This window comes from Periplaneta americana, chromosome 9, assembly GCF_040183065.1.
Source record: "Periplaneta americana isolate PAMFEO1 chromosome 9, P.americana_PAMFEO1_priV1, whole genome shotgun sequence".
NCBI lineage: Eukaryota > Metazoa > Arthropoda > Insecta > Blattodea > Blattidae > Periplaneta > Periplaneta americana.
The window spans coordinates 161,686,946-161,705,830 of record NC_091125.1 but is presented as its reverse complement, the minus strand read 5'-3'; the positions used below and the strand labels follow the sequence as shown (position 1 = coordinate 161,705,830).

The 18,885-nt window shown below is 34.5% G+C and overlaps 1 protein-coding gene across 1 annotated transcript in view; it reads left to right on the top strand.

Moving 5' to 3' along the window:
• The window catches only part of LOC138706680 (very long chain fatty acid elongase AAEL008004-like), a 305,164-nt gene extending 286,637 nt beyond the window's left edge, over positions 1-18,527 (top strand). Inside the window, exons 7-11 of the mRNA XM_069836248.1 lie at positions 446-502; positions 589-694; positions 7,078-7,214; positions 11,288-11,449; positions 13,046-18,527. Coding sequence (XP_069692349.1) covers positions 446-502; positions 589-694; positions 7,078-7,214; positions 11,288-11,449; positions 13,046-13,210 — 627 coding nt within the window. The 3' untranslated portion in view covers positions 13,211-18,527. The remainder of the gene's footprint in view (positions 1-445; positions 503-588; positions 695-7,077; positions 7,215-11,287; positions 11,450-13,045) is intronic.
• The last annotated feature ends 358 nt before the right edge of the window (positions 18,528-18,885 follow it).

The following is an 18,885-nucleotide window of genomic DNA, read 5'->3' as shown; positions in this document are numbered from 1 at the left end:
GGGTTTCCACTCTTATGTTTAATAACCACTCACACCGAGGATGCATAAGCCATATTTCAGTACCACGTGCTTACGTGAACAACTAGGAGCTCAAGTGACGCCAGCTTGTTACAAGAACAGACTACCTCGGTATTACTGTTTGTATTCATCCGCGTTCATAGTACATAACAAAATATAAAAGTAGCTTTTCTTTTACATAGCGCTTTACATATGAATGAAGTTATATGTTTCATCGTATTTAACAACTAGAATTCAATTTTTTTATTTTCAAATAATACAAGATTATGGTTTCCAAATACGAACTATATTTTCCTGTGTCATGTGGGTGTTTCGACTGGGAGCCAATCACGGGTATGACAGCAACGTGCTTATGTTTACATTAGGATTTTTTTTACGGCGAAAACAGTATAGTGTCAGATCGCTTATAGAGGAATGCGTGTTGCAGATGGCCAGGGGATGCTGGTGGTACTACTTCTCCAAGTTCACAGAGTTCTTTGACACGGTGAGTACTTCCTTCGACTCTGCCAAGTCATAAGTAGTTACTTAAATTTATCTTTGTAAGTTAATTGGGATGTTTTCGTCTGTCAGATATTCTTCGTGTTGCGTAAGAAGAACGACCACATCTCAACTCTTCATGTGATTCACCATGGAATAATGCCCATGAGCGTCTGGTTCGGAGTTAAGTTCACACCAGGTAAAGAAAAAGCATTTATAATTTATTTTATATCCGGGGTTCACAATTCAGTCCCAACCAGAGGTATTAGATTGTTAAGAACAATGCTTTCTTCGAGAAAAATAAAATCGGAGGTTCTCTACAGGGTTGTCCATAGCAATTGTGGACCCTCCACAGATTGTATTGTATTTATTAACATTCCATGGTATTCATACATGCTTACAGCTAGAATATGGAACAAGTCAAAAAACTTAATACTATTATAAAATCTTAATTTATAGTCACAGTCTAGATGAAATATATACAGACGAGATTTACAATATAGTCTACTAGTACAACACAAAGTTTAGTATCAATTTCATGAAGTGTTATTGAATGTCATGAATTCACTTACAGAATAGAAGGCGTGAGGAATTAGGTACTTCTTTAATTTTGCCCTAAATAATTTTATGTTTTGAGTTTCATTTTTTATATCGATAGGGAGGCTATTAAAAATTTTTACTGCCATATAACGCACTCCTTTTTGATAGCACGATAGACTTGCCGATGGAGTATGAAAGTCATTTTTTGACGTGTATTTATGCTATGAACTGTTGAATTAGTTACAAAGTTTTCACGATTACATACGAGGAAGACTATTAATGAAAAGATATACTGACAAGCCATGGGCATTATTTGTAGCTTTTTGAAAATAGTGCTACACGACTCCCTAGATTTCGCACCTACTATTATTCTAATTACTCTTTTTTGTAATAGAAATATACTGTTACTATCTGTGGAATTTCCCCAGAATATTATTCCAAAACTCATTACCGAGTGGAAGTATGCAAAGTATATTGTTTTTAAGGTATTGATATTTACTATCTTTTGCATAGATCTAATAGCAAAACAAGCTGAATTTAGTTTGGGGGTAATTTCTTTAATATGATTTTTCCAATTTAACACATTATCGATTTTTAAGTCAAGAAATTTGGTTGTTGTTGTTGTTTCTAATAGGGATCTATTGTTAATTATTGCGCTAGAAATTTGCGACGTTGAATTTGGACAGGATTTAAATTGAATTATGTTAGTTTTGTTACAATTTAATACTAATTTATTGACTGAGAACCAGTCACATATTTTGAAGAGAATTTCCTCTGTTAAAGATTGGAATGTGTTGGAGTTATTGGCTGTAATTACTATACTTGTGTCATCTGCAAATAATATGGGATGACCTACATCTTTTATAAGGGGGCAAGATCATTTATAAAGACTAGAAAAAGTAGGGGACCTAATATTGATCCTTGAGGAATTCCATTATTAATAGTTCCCCATGTCGATGTAAATTTCATAGATATTTGTCAGGACCCCCCCCCTCGCCAATATTTTAATGGATGTTGAAATTCTATAATTTTAACACAGTATTAAGTCAACAAGCTAAGGAAACTTAATTATGTTTCCACAAAGAAACAAATGGCCCTACAATACTAGACTACGTCTTAATACAAGGTCAATCAATAAGTTTCTGGACTGCCCTGAATGTAGGCAACACAGAGGCCATAGGAAACTGAGAAGTTATCAATTTTTAGCAGGTTATTTTACGACGCTTTATCAACATCTTAAGTTATTTAGCGTCTGAATGAGATGAAGGTGATAACAAATACCTTACTATAATAATACCGGACAGTTAGCAGTTCCGCTGGTGCTGCTACCTAGGCGGCCGGTGTGGAGATACTCGCGAAACAAACTATAATCAACTGCAATGTATATTGTTGCTGGGCTAGTTAATAGTTTTATTAATTAGTGCTGTGTTAAAATGTCAGGGTGTATATGTGCTGTTTATAATTGCTACAATTACAGCATTACAAATTGCTCCAAATGGTACTTTCGATTTCCGAGTTCTAAAACGTGAGTCAACAAAATTCTTTATTAGGCCTAATGCCTTTGTCTCTGTGTTGATAGAACAATAAACATTAGCATTTTATTTAGGCCTAATAAATGAATAGAAGTTAAAATATATAGGAAATTTTAAGGTTTTAACAAATTAAGTTTTATTGTTGTTTACATGCCTATTACAAGCATCATATTACTACCATTTTTATCTTTGCAGTTGTCAGCAATGGGTATATAAAGCATTACTGTAAATTCATTCCATGTCAGAATTAATTTTGTCTCACTAAAGCAAAGAAACAACACACAACAATTAATTGAAAATAATATGAAGTATGCAATATTTCTCATATTATGCATCTTTGATATAAAATAATGTTACATTAAATAGGCGCTATTCAACATTTCTTAGGTGTTTCGTATATTATCCCACATTAGTAACTCAAGTTTTAAAAATAGTCCGAATCGCGCTATGTTAATATTTGTATTTGTGGACGTAATTCCACGCCACTCCGCTAGATGTCAAGTCCGCGATATTTTGCACTCACGTCAATGCTGCTAGTATACAGCTGTCCGGTATTATTATAGTAAGGTATTTGGTGATAATGCCGGTGAAATGAGTCCGGGGTCCAGCACCGAAAGTTACCCAGCATTTGCTCATATTGGGTTGAGGGAAAACTCCGGAAAAAACCTCAACCAGGTAACTTGTCCCGACCGGGAATCGAACCCGAGCCACCTGGTTTCGCGGCCACCGTTACTCCACAGGTGTGGACGAAGTTATCTATAACCAAGGAAACGCCTGGAATGTATACTAAATGCATCACTTAAAAGACAGAGAAGAAAACTAGCTACAAGGCTTTTTGGAGAGATTCCAGGAAAAATCGCAATAGGTCCTTGATATGTTTGCACAAAATCACGTGTAGAAGGTCAGTTGTTAAAGACAATCTGACGCTGTTTGAAAGACTGACTCAACAGACACGGAAGCAATGATCTTCAGTGACAAGCGCATGTATGTTTAACTGTACAATAAATACAAGTGCATTTCGGGAATATATTGATTGACCCTCGTATTTGTTGAAAAAAATAATTAGGGGAGAGTCGGGTATAGTATCGGACATCGGGTAGTATCGGACAGTGCGTTTTTTTTCATCTACCACCATATGGTAGTACCTGAATGACATGGTTACGTTTCCCTATGCGACATTACTACATCAGGTACTATCATCGTGTGGTAGATGAAAGAAACTCTTCTTCTTCTTCTTCATCTTCTTCTTCAGTCCCTTCTGCTGCTAAGCGTCGGGTTCGCCCCTCTCCATCCATTTCATCCATTTTTCCCGGTCTCTACACATTCTCTTCATCCCTACCATTGTTTTTCCTTTCTGTTGGCCTATTCTTTCTATTGTATCCTCCCATTTAATCCTTGGTCTTCCTCTTCTCTTTCTTCCTTCCACTCTCATTTCCATCAAACCATTTCAACTCCCTTTCATTAGTCACCTCTGTTAATGCTTTTCTCAGTTTAACTTCTTCTCTTATCCTGTCATTCCTTATCCTAACTCTTCTGGTCTTTCCTACAGTTCTTCTAAGATATTTCATTTCCACTGCTGTTAATTTACTTCGATGTTTATCTAAGAGTGGTAAGCTTTCGGTACTATATTGTATTATAGGTTTAATTATTGAATTATATATCTGTATTTTAGTCTTAGTGGTTATTTCTTTTTTCCCAACTATTGTATTACTTATTTTGTAGTATGCTGATGTTGCTTTCTTTACCCTGTTCAGTACTTCTTGATCTACTCTTCCATCACTAGTTATTATTGTTCCTAAATATTTAAAACTTTCCACTCTCTCCAGGTTTTGTCCTTCACATTCAATGTTAAATTCTGTTCCCTGTCTATCTTCCCTAGAGATCCACATTACTTTATTCTTGTTGACATTAATCCGCATCCCTTTTCTCATTAACTCTTCGTTCCATTCCATCAGCATGTGTTGTAGCCTTTCAGGTATGAAAGAAACTCACTGTCCGATATTACCCGATGTCCGATACTACCCGACTCTCCCCTACTATTTCAGTAATATGTGATTTAACAGAATTTTTCTTTCGGGTAAAAACAAAGGTTTTGTGGATATTTTGTGTCTTCCTCTTCCTAAAAAATACCTCAAAATCAGCCTTTTGTTCTCTATCGTAAACGTACTGCAGGAAAAAGATATTTTTCCTTGTATGGGAGGGCCCTTGGCAATATTACCGGTCATTTTGTCGCGTATTCATTCTGCTAGTCATCTTCCCCTTCTGTCATCGTACGATGGTGGATAGTGAATTCCGTTTTATAGTAGTCGCCAACCGGGAATGGGAATTTTATTCTGCCAGATCAACATACACCAGATAAATCTTAGTTAACCGTATTTGGAGATACCGGAAACCAGAATAAACAGCATTATTATTATTATTATTATTATTATTATTATTATTATTATTATTAATTCCGAATGATTGTAAGTATGAGATGAACTACAAATATTTTAATTGCTGTAGTTTATTTGCCAGACGTCAAGATGTCGATTATTCTTTTTTGTAAAGTCATTAAAGGTGATTTTGATTGTGAATCCTTTTTAAGCAATATCAGTCTTCGTAGTCCTGCTAAGGGTTTAAGATTTCGAAAAGTTTTATTATAATAGAAATTCTAAATCTCCCTCTCCGGTCTGTAGATGTATAAAATATGCTAATTTACATTGATTTAACTTGAATTCATTTAATGTGTAGTATATACTTTTGGAATTTTATGTCAGCTGTTATTAATTTATGTATTTTGTTTAGATATGTATTATAATATTATTATCGTCATGTTTCATATTATTTGTATTATATTAATTTATATGATTCCATCTTTCCATTTCAATTTTCATTATTTTTAATTGTCATTATCTTAATAATTACAATGCACTTTTATTGTAATTTCTACCATTGTTAATGTTCTTGTTATGAAATTGTCATGTGCTGAACTGTTATTGGCCTCTGGCTATTGTACAGCACATTAAATATTAGTACTTATTAATAGCTTTTAAGGAACCCGGAGGTTCATTGCTGCCCTCACATAAGCCCGCCATCGGTCCCTATTCTGAACAAGACTAATCCAGTCCCTACCATCATATCCCACCTCCCTTCAAATCCATTTTAATATTATCCTCCCATCTACGTCTCGGTCTCCCCAAAGGTCTTATTCACTCCGGCCTTCCAACTAACACTCTATATGCATTTCTGGATTCAGCCATACGTGCCCCGTGCCCTGCCCATCTCTAACGTCTGCATCAAATATTAGTAAATAAATAAAATAAATGAACTATTATTATTATTATTATTATTATTATTATTATTATTATTATTCCCCGACAACAGTGGACCTTTAACGCTAGTAAAGGCAATCATAAGGAACAATTTCAGACTGGGGCCCCGTGCCCGGAAGTGCCTCCATTGCGAGTTGAAACTCAAAATAGTTGTAAATAGAATATCATGTAGTAATTCTTCCAATACCCGCAAAATTAACTGGCGACAAACTGATGTTTATTGCTAGAATGTCGCCATTGCAATTTCTCTGCTAATCTGCTATTAAAGACTCCCTATGTGATAGGCAACCCAGTTGACATGCATTCGAGAGTGTTTGCCTAGCTTCCTGGTTTTACAGTGACAACTACTGAGTGTTCATTTCAAAGTGTGTCATGACGTCACTGTTGTTGGGTCACCGATTTGAAGCGAGTTTCAGCTTATATGTCAGAGAAGTTGCCTATTATTTAAGGCGTTCTTCAATCTGAACTTGAGAACGTGTACGGTATAACTTGAACGTCGTAGCAACAGATGGCGGTCTGTACGGTCTGTGTGCTACCATAACCTCTTTCGAACTGTGTTTTGCGCCGGCAAGTCGTACGCAGGGTATTTGTTATCATCGGTTGCGTACGGTAACATTCCACAACACAAATCAAATGCTCCGTGTCCATGTTGACCGTCGAAGTTAATGTCAACAAATACGTAAGTAATCGTCTTAACCCTCTCCCCATATCCCGACAGTACGTATTTCCAAACAGTTCACATTCCTGCCACTATCGACGTTACCGTACGTATTGGTACGTACTCTTCAGAATGAACGCCGTACTTGCTAGGAAACTTCTCTGCCTCATAGGTTATACACCTCTGCGGAAGTGTAGGAAGATTGAATTCTCTAGGCTCATCGGCTAGCCACATGACGGCATACAGCGAGCCATGACACACTTTGAACTGAACACCCAGCAGTTTTGATTGAAACTCGCAACCATTCGGGCATGACTTCTTTTTTCTAAAAGTTCTTCATTTATTAGTCCCTTTGTAGCCCTTGAAGTTTCTAACATGGTTACTGAAATACTTCGTGTGCATTATTTTCCTATAACAACACTGTTAAGCGTGAGTTTTATAATTTCGCTTCTCACTTTATCAAATTGTTTTAGCCTATAGTTTTACGTTGCCTTTCTTTGTTTTTTTTATTCTCAAATTGTATTGATTTTTGTTTCAGGCGGCCATAGCTCATTCTTCGGTATGCTCAACACATTCGTCCACATCATCATGTACTCTTATTATCTGTTGGCTGCCCTGGGACCTCAGTTCCAGAAATATCTCTGGTGGAAAAAATACCTCACTGTGCTTCAAATGGTAAGTGTCTAATTCAGGCGAACTCCTCAGTTTCACAACATACATACATACCTTCATGTCTACTACACTGCTGTAAGCGATATTGCCACATATTACTCGTGCTTTGTTGTTTGCTTAACTTCCTCATTATGCTAAATATAAAGAGAAAATACTGTGGTGCCAAAAAATATTTTTGCAATTTTCAAGGAAGTATAAATTAATAACACCTCTGATACCAAGAATCGTCGTGTCCCCCCCCCTTTTTTTTGTCATCTACAATGATTTCTAATAACTTTGGAACGAATTTTCTTCAATTCAGTATTTATGAGTCAATTTTATTCACATTAAGCCATTTTTACTGAAACGTTAATTAGTCTCTCATAATAGATACATTATGCAACGAGCCTATAATGGTAGTAATTAAGACGCGAGTATGTTTGTTTATGAAACGAGCGCAAGCGAGTTTCATAATTTTCATACGAGCGTCTTAATTACCATTATAGGCAAGTTTCATACGACTTTTTATGCTCGATCATATTTCTAACTTGAAATTATTCTTAAGTTATGGTTATGTAAGTGAGGAGGGCGGCCGGGTAGCTCAGTTGGTAAAGCAGCTGGCTACGGACTGGAAGGTCCGGGGTTCGATCCCAGGTGGCGACAGGATTTTTTCTCGTTGCCAGACTTTCAGAACGGCCCCGAGGTTCACTCAGCCTCCTATAAAATTGAGTACCGGGTCTTTCCCGGGGGTAAAAGGCGGCCAGAGCGTGGTGCCGACCACACCACCTCATTCTAGTGCCGAGGTCATGGAAAGCATGGGGCTCTACCTCCATGCCCCCCAAGTGCCTTGATGGCATGTTACGGGAATACCTTTACCTTTTGTATGTAAGTGAGGAGCGGAACTGACCTGAATTGTGAGATGTGCGCAGACGCGAAAGTATTGATTTTTTCCGAGGCACGAATGTCATTGACCTTGATATAATCTAGAGAATAACATGAACATTAGTCTTGATATAACCTGGAAATTGATTTAGAATTGAAAAACGAGATGACAGATTGAATTTATTTGAATATTATTTACAATTAACGCTAATTATTATAGTAACAGAACATAACCTTCTGCGACAGTATTGGATTTCCAGCCTCCGTGACTTTTCGCTAATTGTCTCTCGATTGCATATCCGAGAATAATCGATACTTGCGGTTTTATAATGGTACAATGGTGATTTCTCATTGGCTGAACAACTGAATTATAATGAATAGGTGTACTTTAATGAGGTGCATTAAAGGGCTACTACCAGGTGTATAATTACTACATTTCGGCATGGTCGAGCATAAAAATAACAAAAAGACAGAAATTTTCATAATAGGGTGCATTGATGATCTTCTTTGTTCAAATAAGAAAATAATAAATTAACGGTATGGATAGCTTGTCTCCAAAAGTGTTTTGTCAGGCAGTTGAAGTAATTTGCATAGTCACGCCTCTAATTAAAGACTTATTTAAAAAAACTCTAGGGTAGAAATGAAGATGTTTATAGCGAGGGCCACGGGTTGCTGTCGAGGGCCTCTGGCCCGAGGTTTAAACATGAAATTTCGCCAGAGGTTCATACATTATTTTGTGGCACACTAGTCCGTAATTGAATAAATTAAAACTTTTTGATAAGAGTTTTAAGTTAGAAATTCGTTTTGTGTTTGTATGTCTTGTTTAGCATGTTTTGTTTTGGTATGTAGAGACTGTGTATACTATAAAAGAAAAAAGAATACGTAAAATAAAAATGATTCATTGAGGGAGGCCATGCATGATGCTATTATTTCCTTGTTGTTAAGTTACCAGTCTCTGAATTGTATTAATCAACAATGCTCTGTTATGTTGGAAATGATGTCGGGTTCTGTTGAAATCGAAATTCCTTCTGGATTTGTTATTAAAGCCAAACAAGCTGAAGATAAGTTGTTGCCAATTAAATATAAGTATAAGTAAACAAACGATATTTTTTAGCCCTAGGGCCTATAAATTTTTTTATGCCGGCAAAGATATAATGAGCTGTATTACATATATCGTTTCCATGGAGAAATTGAACAATTATGGATTAGTGCACCTCAAAAATATCTATCTATACCACAGTCTAGTATATACAGTCACGAAGCTCAATACGTAGTAAATATGCATCCATAGGTAGTTGCTAACCACTAGGATAGCTAATATCGCCTCATTTCAGACAATGCGAAATAGTACTGGCACAGTCTATTGTTCCTAGCACCCTCAAAACTCGAGCTTCGTGACTGTATATGCTAGAATGTGTCTATACTAGTAATTAAAAAAAAAGAAAAGCGACTGGGGATTCATCGTATTCCCATAACTTTTATGCTGTTCGTAATTTTTATTCTCAGCATAATTGTGATTGCAAAGATGTTAAGGATTTGAAATAAAATTATATTTCTTTCCATTTCTGTCTCCTCGCATTTAAATTTAACTACTTCATAATCGTTACCTCATTCCTTAAGGCCTAGTCTCGAGAGAACAATACCATTGACAGTGGAAATGATTCAGACATCAATGTGACGCCAGTGAGTTGTTTGAAATATTGTAATTAATAATCAGAGAATTGGATTCATTTGGGAATGATTATCACAATTAAGCACTTTAGAAATTAGACTATATTAAATTAAGTATTTGCCTTCATATTTCCCACATTTATTAAATGAGTCACCTCTAATTATGTACGAATAATAATGAATTCATGATGCTGTCACAGTCTGGTATATGCAGTCACGAAGCTCAATACGTAGTAAATATGCATCCATAGATAGTTGCTACCCACTAGGGTCGCTAATATCGCCTCATTACAGACAATGCGAAATAGTACCGGCACAGTCTAATGTTCCTAGCACCCTCGCAACTCAAGCTTCGTGACTGTATATACTAGACTGTGATGCTATCGTATTCAGGGGCGTATTTTGCGGGCTACCGGCGGTAGCCCAAGGAAATTACAAAAGGAAAAGTTTATAATATAACATAATGTAATAATTTTGTATTATTAGTTTTACCATAGTAATTAAAATTAAAGTAATTGTTAGATATATTTTGTGTAATAATAGGGTCAGCGGTAGCCCAAACCCTTTAACCAGTATACGCCACTGATCGTATTCCTTTGTTTCCTCTTTGTTTTATCACGGTTGGCTGGATTCAAAGTACTTTGTTTTGAACACATTATAATTTTAGTCAAGACCAGCCTCATGGACTAGTGCTAGGTTTATGAAGTCCCGGGTTCGATTCCCGGTGAGAACACAGGAATTTTTCCTTAAACGGGAATGTTCCTGTGTTCGTCCATGGTCTAGGCTTAGGTTTAAGACCTCTCCTGTCACTTCATAATCATTCTATCATAATATCATCGGGGCAGCGTAACTCCGCCTTCCAGACGCTCCAACCTCAGAAGTGGGTTGCAAATAGGCCATTGCCAGGAGAGAAGACCAGAAATGTCAAATGACAATCTGGTGGCATTGGAAAGAAAATAATAATAATAATAATAATAATAATAATAATAATTCATCCAAAGTTTATTGTAATTAACACGTCACCATGTCGACAAAAAGTGTGATTGTGATCAGATTTCTCGAATGCCAAACGCATAAATGTTCCATGTTAAAAAATAACGCATTCTTAGCCATGACGGAAATATAATAAAATAGAGACTAGTTGCATATAAAAAGAAATAATTTGTACAGAATTACGGCTCTGTTTGAAAATTTCCTCAAAAAATTATTTAAAAGCTGAGACATAAAAATCTCTTTATTTTAGAGTGAGTGCTTTTTTTTTGTCTCTCAGTGGGTAGTAAAGGAAAGATGTAAAAAAACTTTCTGGACAAGCAGGCCCCTCGAACACTACGTAAGTAACTTTGCATATGTGTATGAAAATATTTCAACATTTTGTTCACAATCCGTAAAAACTCCAACTGGCCCTTCCACAGTCTATGAAGCCAAATTGTCAGAGCCATTATCTTCTTAATTTCTTTGCTGTTAAAAGATACGAGAAGAAACGGAAAGAGATATACTGCAGCAGTAGCTTAATGAATGTCCTATGGAAACTATTCTGTTCACAGGTGCAGTTCGTGCTGGTGATGGTCCATGCCTTCCAGCTGCTCTTCATTGACTGCAGCTATCCCAAAGCCTTCGTGTGGTGGATTGGTATGCATGCAGTCATGTTCTACTTCCTCTTCTCAGATTTCTACAAGCAGGCTTACAAGAAAAAGCAAGAAAGAAAAGTAAGTTACGACCATGCAACTTCATAAAACGAATAGATCACCACCAATGGATTTCAATGTCTTAAGGGAACACTCCACTAAAAGTGACAACTTTTTTCCTAATCATTTTTTTCAACCAAATTTTGAGAGCATTTTTACTATGTAAAGGACTAACAATATCCTAATTTTGAACTCCCAAAGGTTTTTGGCTTTTGATTTCAATTTTTTTTACAAATATTTTCAAACTCAACTATTTAGTAGAAGACCGAAATTTTTAAGCTTTTTTTTTTTTTTTCGTTGTTACATTCACAAGACTTAGAGAAACATTTCTACGCATTCATTTAATGAAATATCTTATTTATTCGCTTTCAAAATATTGTTTTAACTTTTGAAAATGTTATTTTTTGCATAATTCATGAAAAATATATTAATGAAATAAACTAGCAGCATTTCTTACAAAATAAATGCATAGAAACATGAAGCTACCTCATAAATACTTTCAGTAAAAATTTCATCCAGATTGATTAATATTTGGCATAACAAATTTGGTGTTGAATCAGGAAAAATAAACTTACGGAGAAATGGATTTGAAAGTAAAATAAATATTTATGTAACACATACCTATTAAAATTTTCCTGCACTATAGAATAGAATAGAATATTTTATTTTCACTGGCAGAGTTAAGCCATAAGGCCTTCTCTTCCACTCAACCAGCCTTAATCAATACAATACATATTTAAATTACGAATATTTACACTACAATTAAAAGATTCTCCAGTAATATTCTTCAGTTAAATTTTAACGACTAGTACAAGTTTATTTCAATTTAGATAAAACACATAAGAAAAAGTAATAACTTAATTTATGAGCTAATGTAATTCAATTCAGTCTATATGCAATATGTAAAGAATTATAATTAATTAATTATTCATCTAGTAACTTCAGGGAGCCAACTTTAGAACAAAAAGTTGCTAGATTTGTAATCAGAAATTTGTAAAAAAAAAAGATTAAAAATAATTTTGACAGCTCTACTTCCGCAATTAAAAAAATGTTTAAGCATATTTGTAATCAGAATTGAACTAAATTAATTTGGGGTATGAAAAATAAACATTATAAAAAAGTGAAATAGTCAATAATAATATTCCATTTTGAATCTTGCGTACACTACTTTTAACACTTGAATATAAGTAATTGATTAACTAGCGGACTTACTCGTAGAACAATACGAAATATATAAACACACTAAAACACACCCCGATGAAATTCTCAACACACAGATCAATTTCAGTACACACACACTATTTGACTCCACTTTTCAACACCTTTCAACAATCAAACGCACCCACATAACAGGCAGAGAAGTTCGAGATGACACCGAGATCTAGTAGGCTCTGAGGATGGTGTGATGAAGCACCGAAACAGCTGTAAGTCGCACAGACTTACATAATTAACACGAGTAAGTCCGCTAGTTAATCAATTACTAATAATAATATTTTGGGAAATTTTCATAATTTTCAATGGAGTCTCCCCTTAAACTTTCAAAAACTTTCTTTTTTTGCCAGGTTGTAGGCACCTATTAACAAAAGAGTGGAAAATAATTCCTTGTATGCTTTTCAGAAAGCCATGGAGGAAGCTAACAGAAAGAACGCAATGAATGGCAGCGCAAAGAAGGAAAATGGCCACGCCAAGACAAACGGATTCTACCAGCAACATGACTGCTTCTCGAATGGCTACACGACTGACTCGAGGCACAGGGTGTTTGTGAACGGATCGGCAAAGTGAAGTGTGATAAGCTGTAACCAAATACAGCAGTACTATGGCCAGTACTGAGTAGGACATTTACTGGGCTCCATTGGTGGGACTAGTTGGCTCTGAGAGAAATCAACTAACCTGTACACCAGGGATGGGAAACTGGCCTCATGGACATTTGTGGTGGTCCACGAGCAGCTAATACAGTTCACAGTAGAAAACAACAGACAATTATAAACGAGAGAGATGTTTTTTTTTTTTTTTTTTTTTTTTTTTTTACTTTTTAATTATTGTTATAGATTTTCTCTAGCTAGTTAGGAATTACGATGGAAGCACTGGAAGTCCCAGATGTAATAAATATTAGTCAAAGATAATGTTACAATCAATATAACCAGATTTTGATGGCATCATTGGCAGAATGCAACTATAAGCATCTTTCTTTTAATATTTTTCAATTGTTTTTCTTAAATATGTAGCCCACTACTATATTATATGCGGTATTATGAGATTTTTAAAATGGCCTTCTTACTGGTTAAGATTTTATTAGTGGCCTGTATAAATAAAAGTTTCCCCATTCCTGCTGTACAATATAAACGAGTACTGTACACAGTGGCCAAAAAAAAGCACAAAATTAGAAATACTCTATTTTCGGAAATACATAACATTAATTTATAATGAATACACTGTTGGAAAGAGTAGACTTTAAAGATGAGTGGGAGTTTTTATTATGTTTTTTGAGGCTCATTTAAAATCTTATGGAGGTCAATACACAATGATGCGAAAAATGTGGTTTTTGAAGACAATTTATTACTTCAAAATGAGGAAACTGAATGTTGGTACAATTAATAATGATTAATGTTCTTTCAAATAATCAAAATTAAAAATTATGCTCTGTGTGACCGCCATTTTCCCGCATAACCATTTGTAGGCGTCTTCTCCATTGTCCAGTATCACTGGATATCTGTCTTTGATCAAGTTGGTCCCAACATTCAAGAAGGTGTTGTCTTAAATGTTCAATATTACGAATTCTTGTTTTGTAGTAAACTGCTTTCTGTAGTTGGCTCCATAGGATTAAGATCTCATTTAAAGCTCCAGCAGAAACCATCAGAGAATCTGAGAAATGCGATTTTTCACGCAATAATCTCTGAGGAGAGATATCATGTCCATATCTTGCTAATCAATCGCTGTACACTTGAAACAGACCATTCTCGTTGAGCGTAGTTCCTTACAATTTGACGGGCAGATAAATTATCATGTTGGTGCAAATGTTTAATGAAAATCTTGTCTTCGTTCGTTAAGCGACCCATTATTCACAAAATGAGAACTCAAAACAGAAGAAAACAAATGATGATAGCACAACAAACGGCTTGGCCTGCTGAACTCGTAAGACCATAATGCTTAGTTCGGCATAAACGATCAATTTTGCACTGCCTTACAAAAAATAAAAAATAATGTTTAATAAATGGTAAAAAATTAAATATTACAGTACTTTCCCGGTCTACAAGAACTGTGAAATTTACCTGTGAAATAAACTTTCAAGTGAAATCATTAGCTACTGGAATATAACCATTGAAATTTTGTGCCTTTTTTTTTGGCCCACTGTGTATATGCGTTGTGTTGTACAACCGAGGATACTACGCCAGATGAAGGGCTTTAAATGCTCATTTTTAACCATATCATGTCGATATAACTGATATTACAGCTTCAGTCTTATTTAATAATTTTGTCACATCTCTTTTTTATCTTTTCAACAAGTCTTCAATATTTCACATGCATTTACTATGTAATCGGCTTCTTCATATAATGGAAACCAGTAAATGACTTGGAATTGAATTATTATGAAGGTGATTACATAATTTCTCCATCTTCAATACAGTTCAGACTAATTAATTTCATGAAAATATTTGATTCTATTAAATTATTGTAAAAACTTTTATATTATTTCACTTTATTTCATTTTTCATATGTGTTTGCAACAACAGAATGCCCATTGCAATGTCCACAGTGCATTTTAGAAGAAAATGACCACAAGATTAGGGAATGTAATAATAGTTTTTTGTTTATTCAGTTAAAGTATTCTGAACTATACATTCCAGAAAAATGTGTTTAAAGCCTCTTCTATAACGTGACAATTTGCAGTACATATCTTAGCGATGTTGACAGCTTAGGTCTACATATTCTGCAAAGAGATGACCAATTCTGCAAATGTTTGGTGATGTGGATCAAATATATTATTGTTGAGCTCTGTCAGAATTTACGAGGGAGGATCAGAAGTAACACATAACAATTTTTTTTGTAAAATATTTAATAGGTAAGAAAAAAGAAATAATGCACAAAAAAAGCTACAAGTTTGACCTATTTTCGGCATACCTTGTTCATAGAACTCCTGTTTTCTGAAAGTATAGCCACCTGTCCACAACCGATTTCATTTCAGCATCTGAACTGATGTGTTGGCCTTCTAGGAATTTCTTAGGTGAAAGTCGGATGGTGCGAGGTCTGGACTGTAGGGTGGATGATTGAGTACCTCCCAGCCAAGTTTCTCTATTTTTTCCACTGACAGAAGCCCCAACATGGGGACGAGCATTGTCGTGAAGAAGTCTGACATTTGCAGCATCTCTGTTAAGACATTTGTCTCGAAGGGCACGATTTAAATTTGTCAATATTTGAGCTGCTCTTCACACGTAGATGATACTAGCAAACACGCCATCTTTACTCAGTAGTTACTGTTCTTCTCGTCAGGGTGAAACCTGATTGAGCCATTGCTGTCTGTAGCACAAGATTCAAACTAACTGTCTGCCAGCATTGAGCGATTGGACCAGAATAATATTCCTTCAAAAAATTGTTGTGCGTTACTTTCCGATCCTCCCTCGTAGTTTCGATTGTTAGGTACTACTTTATAACTATTCTTCTGTCTTTTCTTTCTAAAATTAAGTAAATCCTGTTTCAAAATTTTCTGTAAAGACAAATTGACTCGGGATTTTGGTTTAGTATTGAGCTGTTTCATTCCTAATACTACGAAGTGACTTAGAATACACAAAATAATAATACTTTAATCAATTAATTGCTTCATATGTGTGTATATTGTCACAATAATGTCCAGAGACACAGGAAGATTACCCAGAATAGTCAGTATTTTGTTACTTCAATCCGTGTTTATGTAAATAATCTCAACCTGAGTGCAATGTAGGATCGTAACAAACCAGAAGAAACTCCTTAATCAATAAGGTTAAAGAGATGCAAGCAACACTGTTCTCAATGTTTACAATTTTAATTTGTTATATCACCAGTATGTAATTCTGTTCACGTAGAAGTGCGTTATTACATCTTTAAACGAAGAACATTTTCTAGAAAATGTATTTACTCTTAATTAAATGTAGTTAGAGTTTGTTTGCAATATACTAAAGAAAATATAGCAGCTGTATTCCTACCTTGAGTTTGCAACATGTATCTACTGCTATAAAATTGTTTTCCCACCACATTGTATGCTTTAGTTTCAATACAGATTTGAAAATATATATAGAAATAAATTATGAAGTTATAAAATCACTAAGTATATGTAATGAAGTGCTTTAGTTTTATCAATTATATTTTCATAGAGAGAGTTCCGTGATTTAATACTTATTGCTCTACTTAAGGGGGTATTAACATATAACGCTTTGAAAACCATATATTCTTGAAAAAATTGTCTAGTACCTATGATTTTTATGCTGTCTTCACAAAAATTGGTATGCAAGTTTATTATGGTCTTTTAAGATACCGGTACTTTGTCAGAATATACTTTTTCAATAGCTGTTGTCAACAAATTGTTCATAAATAATAATTGTTATAAATAATTTAACACATCATAAGAAATGTACCTTTTCTCTTAAATTATTCAACTTATTTGCATGGCTTTTTTTTTTGGCTTCATTTTCATGCGCGTAATAGCAATCTGAATTTAATTAGAAATGTGATATTAAGAAATATATTCTTTTGGAAAACTAGTTATTACGGTATGTAAATATTCTGATAAAATTTCCTCATTCATGAAAAATTTTTCAAATCTCGATATGGGATATAATCAGAAAACTTCCGTTTGTTAACACTCTTGGTATGTATAGTTTATAGTAAAAATTTAGAACAATATATTATAACACAGGTTTTGAGAAAAGTTACATTTCTTATGATAATGTGTTAAATTATTTATAACAATTACAATTTGTTATCAACAGCATGAAAAGGTATGTTTTGACGAAATATCTTAAAAGAAAGGGCCATAATAAACATGAATACCAATTTTTGTGAAGACAGCATAAAAATCACAGATGCTAGACAGTTTTTTCAAGAATGTAGGTTTTCACATCGTTATATGTTAATACCACAGTCTAGTATATACAGTTACGAAGCTTGAGTTGTTGAGGGTACTAGGAACAATAGACTGTGCCGGTGCTATTTCGCATTGTCTGTGATGAGGCTATAGTAGCGATCCTAGTGGTTAGCAACTATCTAAGGATCATATTCCCTACATATTGAGCTTCGTGACTGTATATATTAGATTGTGTTAATACCCCCTTAAGTCTATTATTTATGTTTCAAGACTTCTATATTTTATGTCTATGTTACTTTCATCTGGTAAACGTAATGTAGTCTATATTACAGCAGACAACAGTTAACCAGTTTCAAATATGCCGCCATAATTTGACAATACTGACCATACAAAAGGATTATGTGATATGTTGCAATTATGTTGTGTTATGATTGTATGTTGCACTTCAGTATGGGAACATATTTACAAGAACAATTGAACAATGTCACGAAATATCATATATCAGTATTTTCCATTACCTATGTACTGGTATTTTACATACCTAGTAACTAAAATACTTAAATTGTGAAATGTTCACAACCATTTTTATATCCATTCCGTCCTCTCTTATATCACAAGAAATATGTCACATTTAGTTGTCTAATTTATTTTTTAGAATAATAGAACATTGTGACACAGGCATTGTTGTGTATGACTGCAGAAGAGAAGGTTATGTAACTTGTACAGACAAAGGAACTTGCGAAGCATATGAGAATGCATCTTAGGAAGATGAAGTTCTACAAGATACAGTACATTCTCTTTTTGCATTGAATTCCTTTTTAGGTTAGTTTAGTAAGGAAGGTAGAATACTCATGCTTTCAAGAAATAAGTGGTGTTGATATGAGAATATTTCACACCAAAATAGCCAGCTCAGAAATCGCTGTTTGTCGACTTTTGAGATACCTACGTTGACATTTGTAATTTATAATCCTTTTAATAAAATGTATATTTTGGATTATGACAATTGATAATTGTTTAATAATAAACTATAAATGAGACTTTAAACTTTGTTATTTTTTTATTTACCAATTCATTTTTATTTATTTGTAGCAGAAGATTGTTGTGTTCTTTAAAGAATTTATTTCAGCAAAGAACCTATTATTCCCTTTCTTCAGCGCATGCAAAGAAGGATGTTGGCTTTTTTTGGATTCCAGTTCTACCGTATTTGATAGTATCTCTCAGTGGAGTAGCGTCAATGTAAGCTAAAAAGCTCAGCTTCCCCAGTTAATAATAATTTCATAATAAACCTGCAGTTTATGGAGAAAATTATTTATTAATTTTAATAGAATTTATATTTACGCGTTAAATATTGTGATGCGGCAGCTCAGGATGATTTGTGATGCAGCAGTAAACAAGAAGCCTG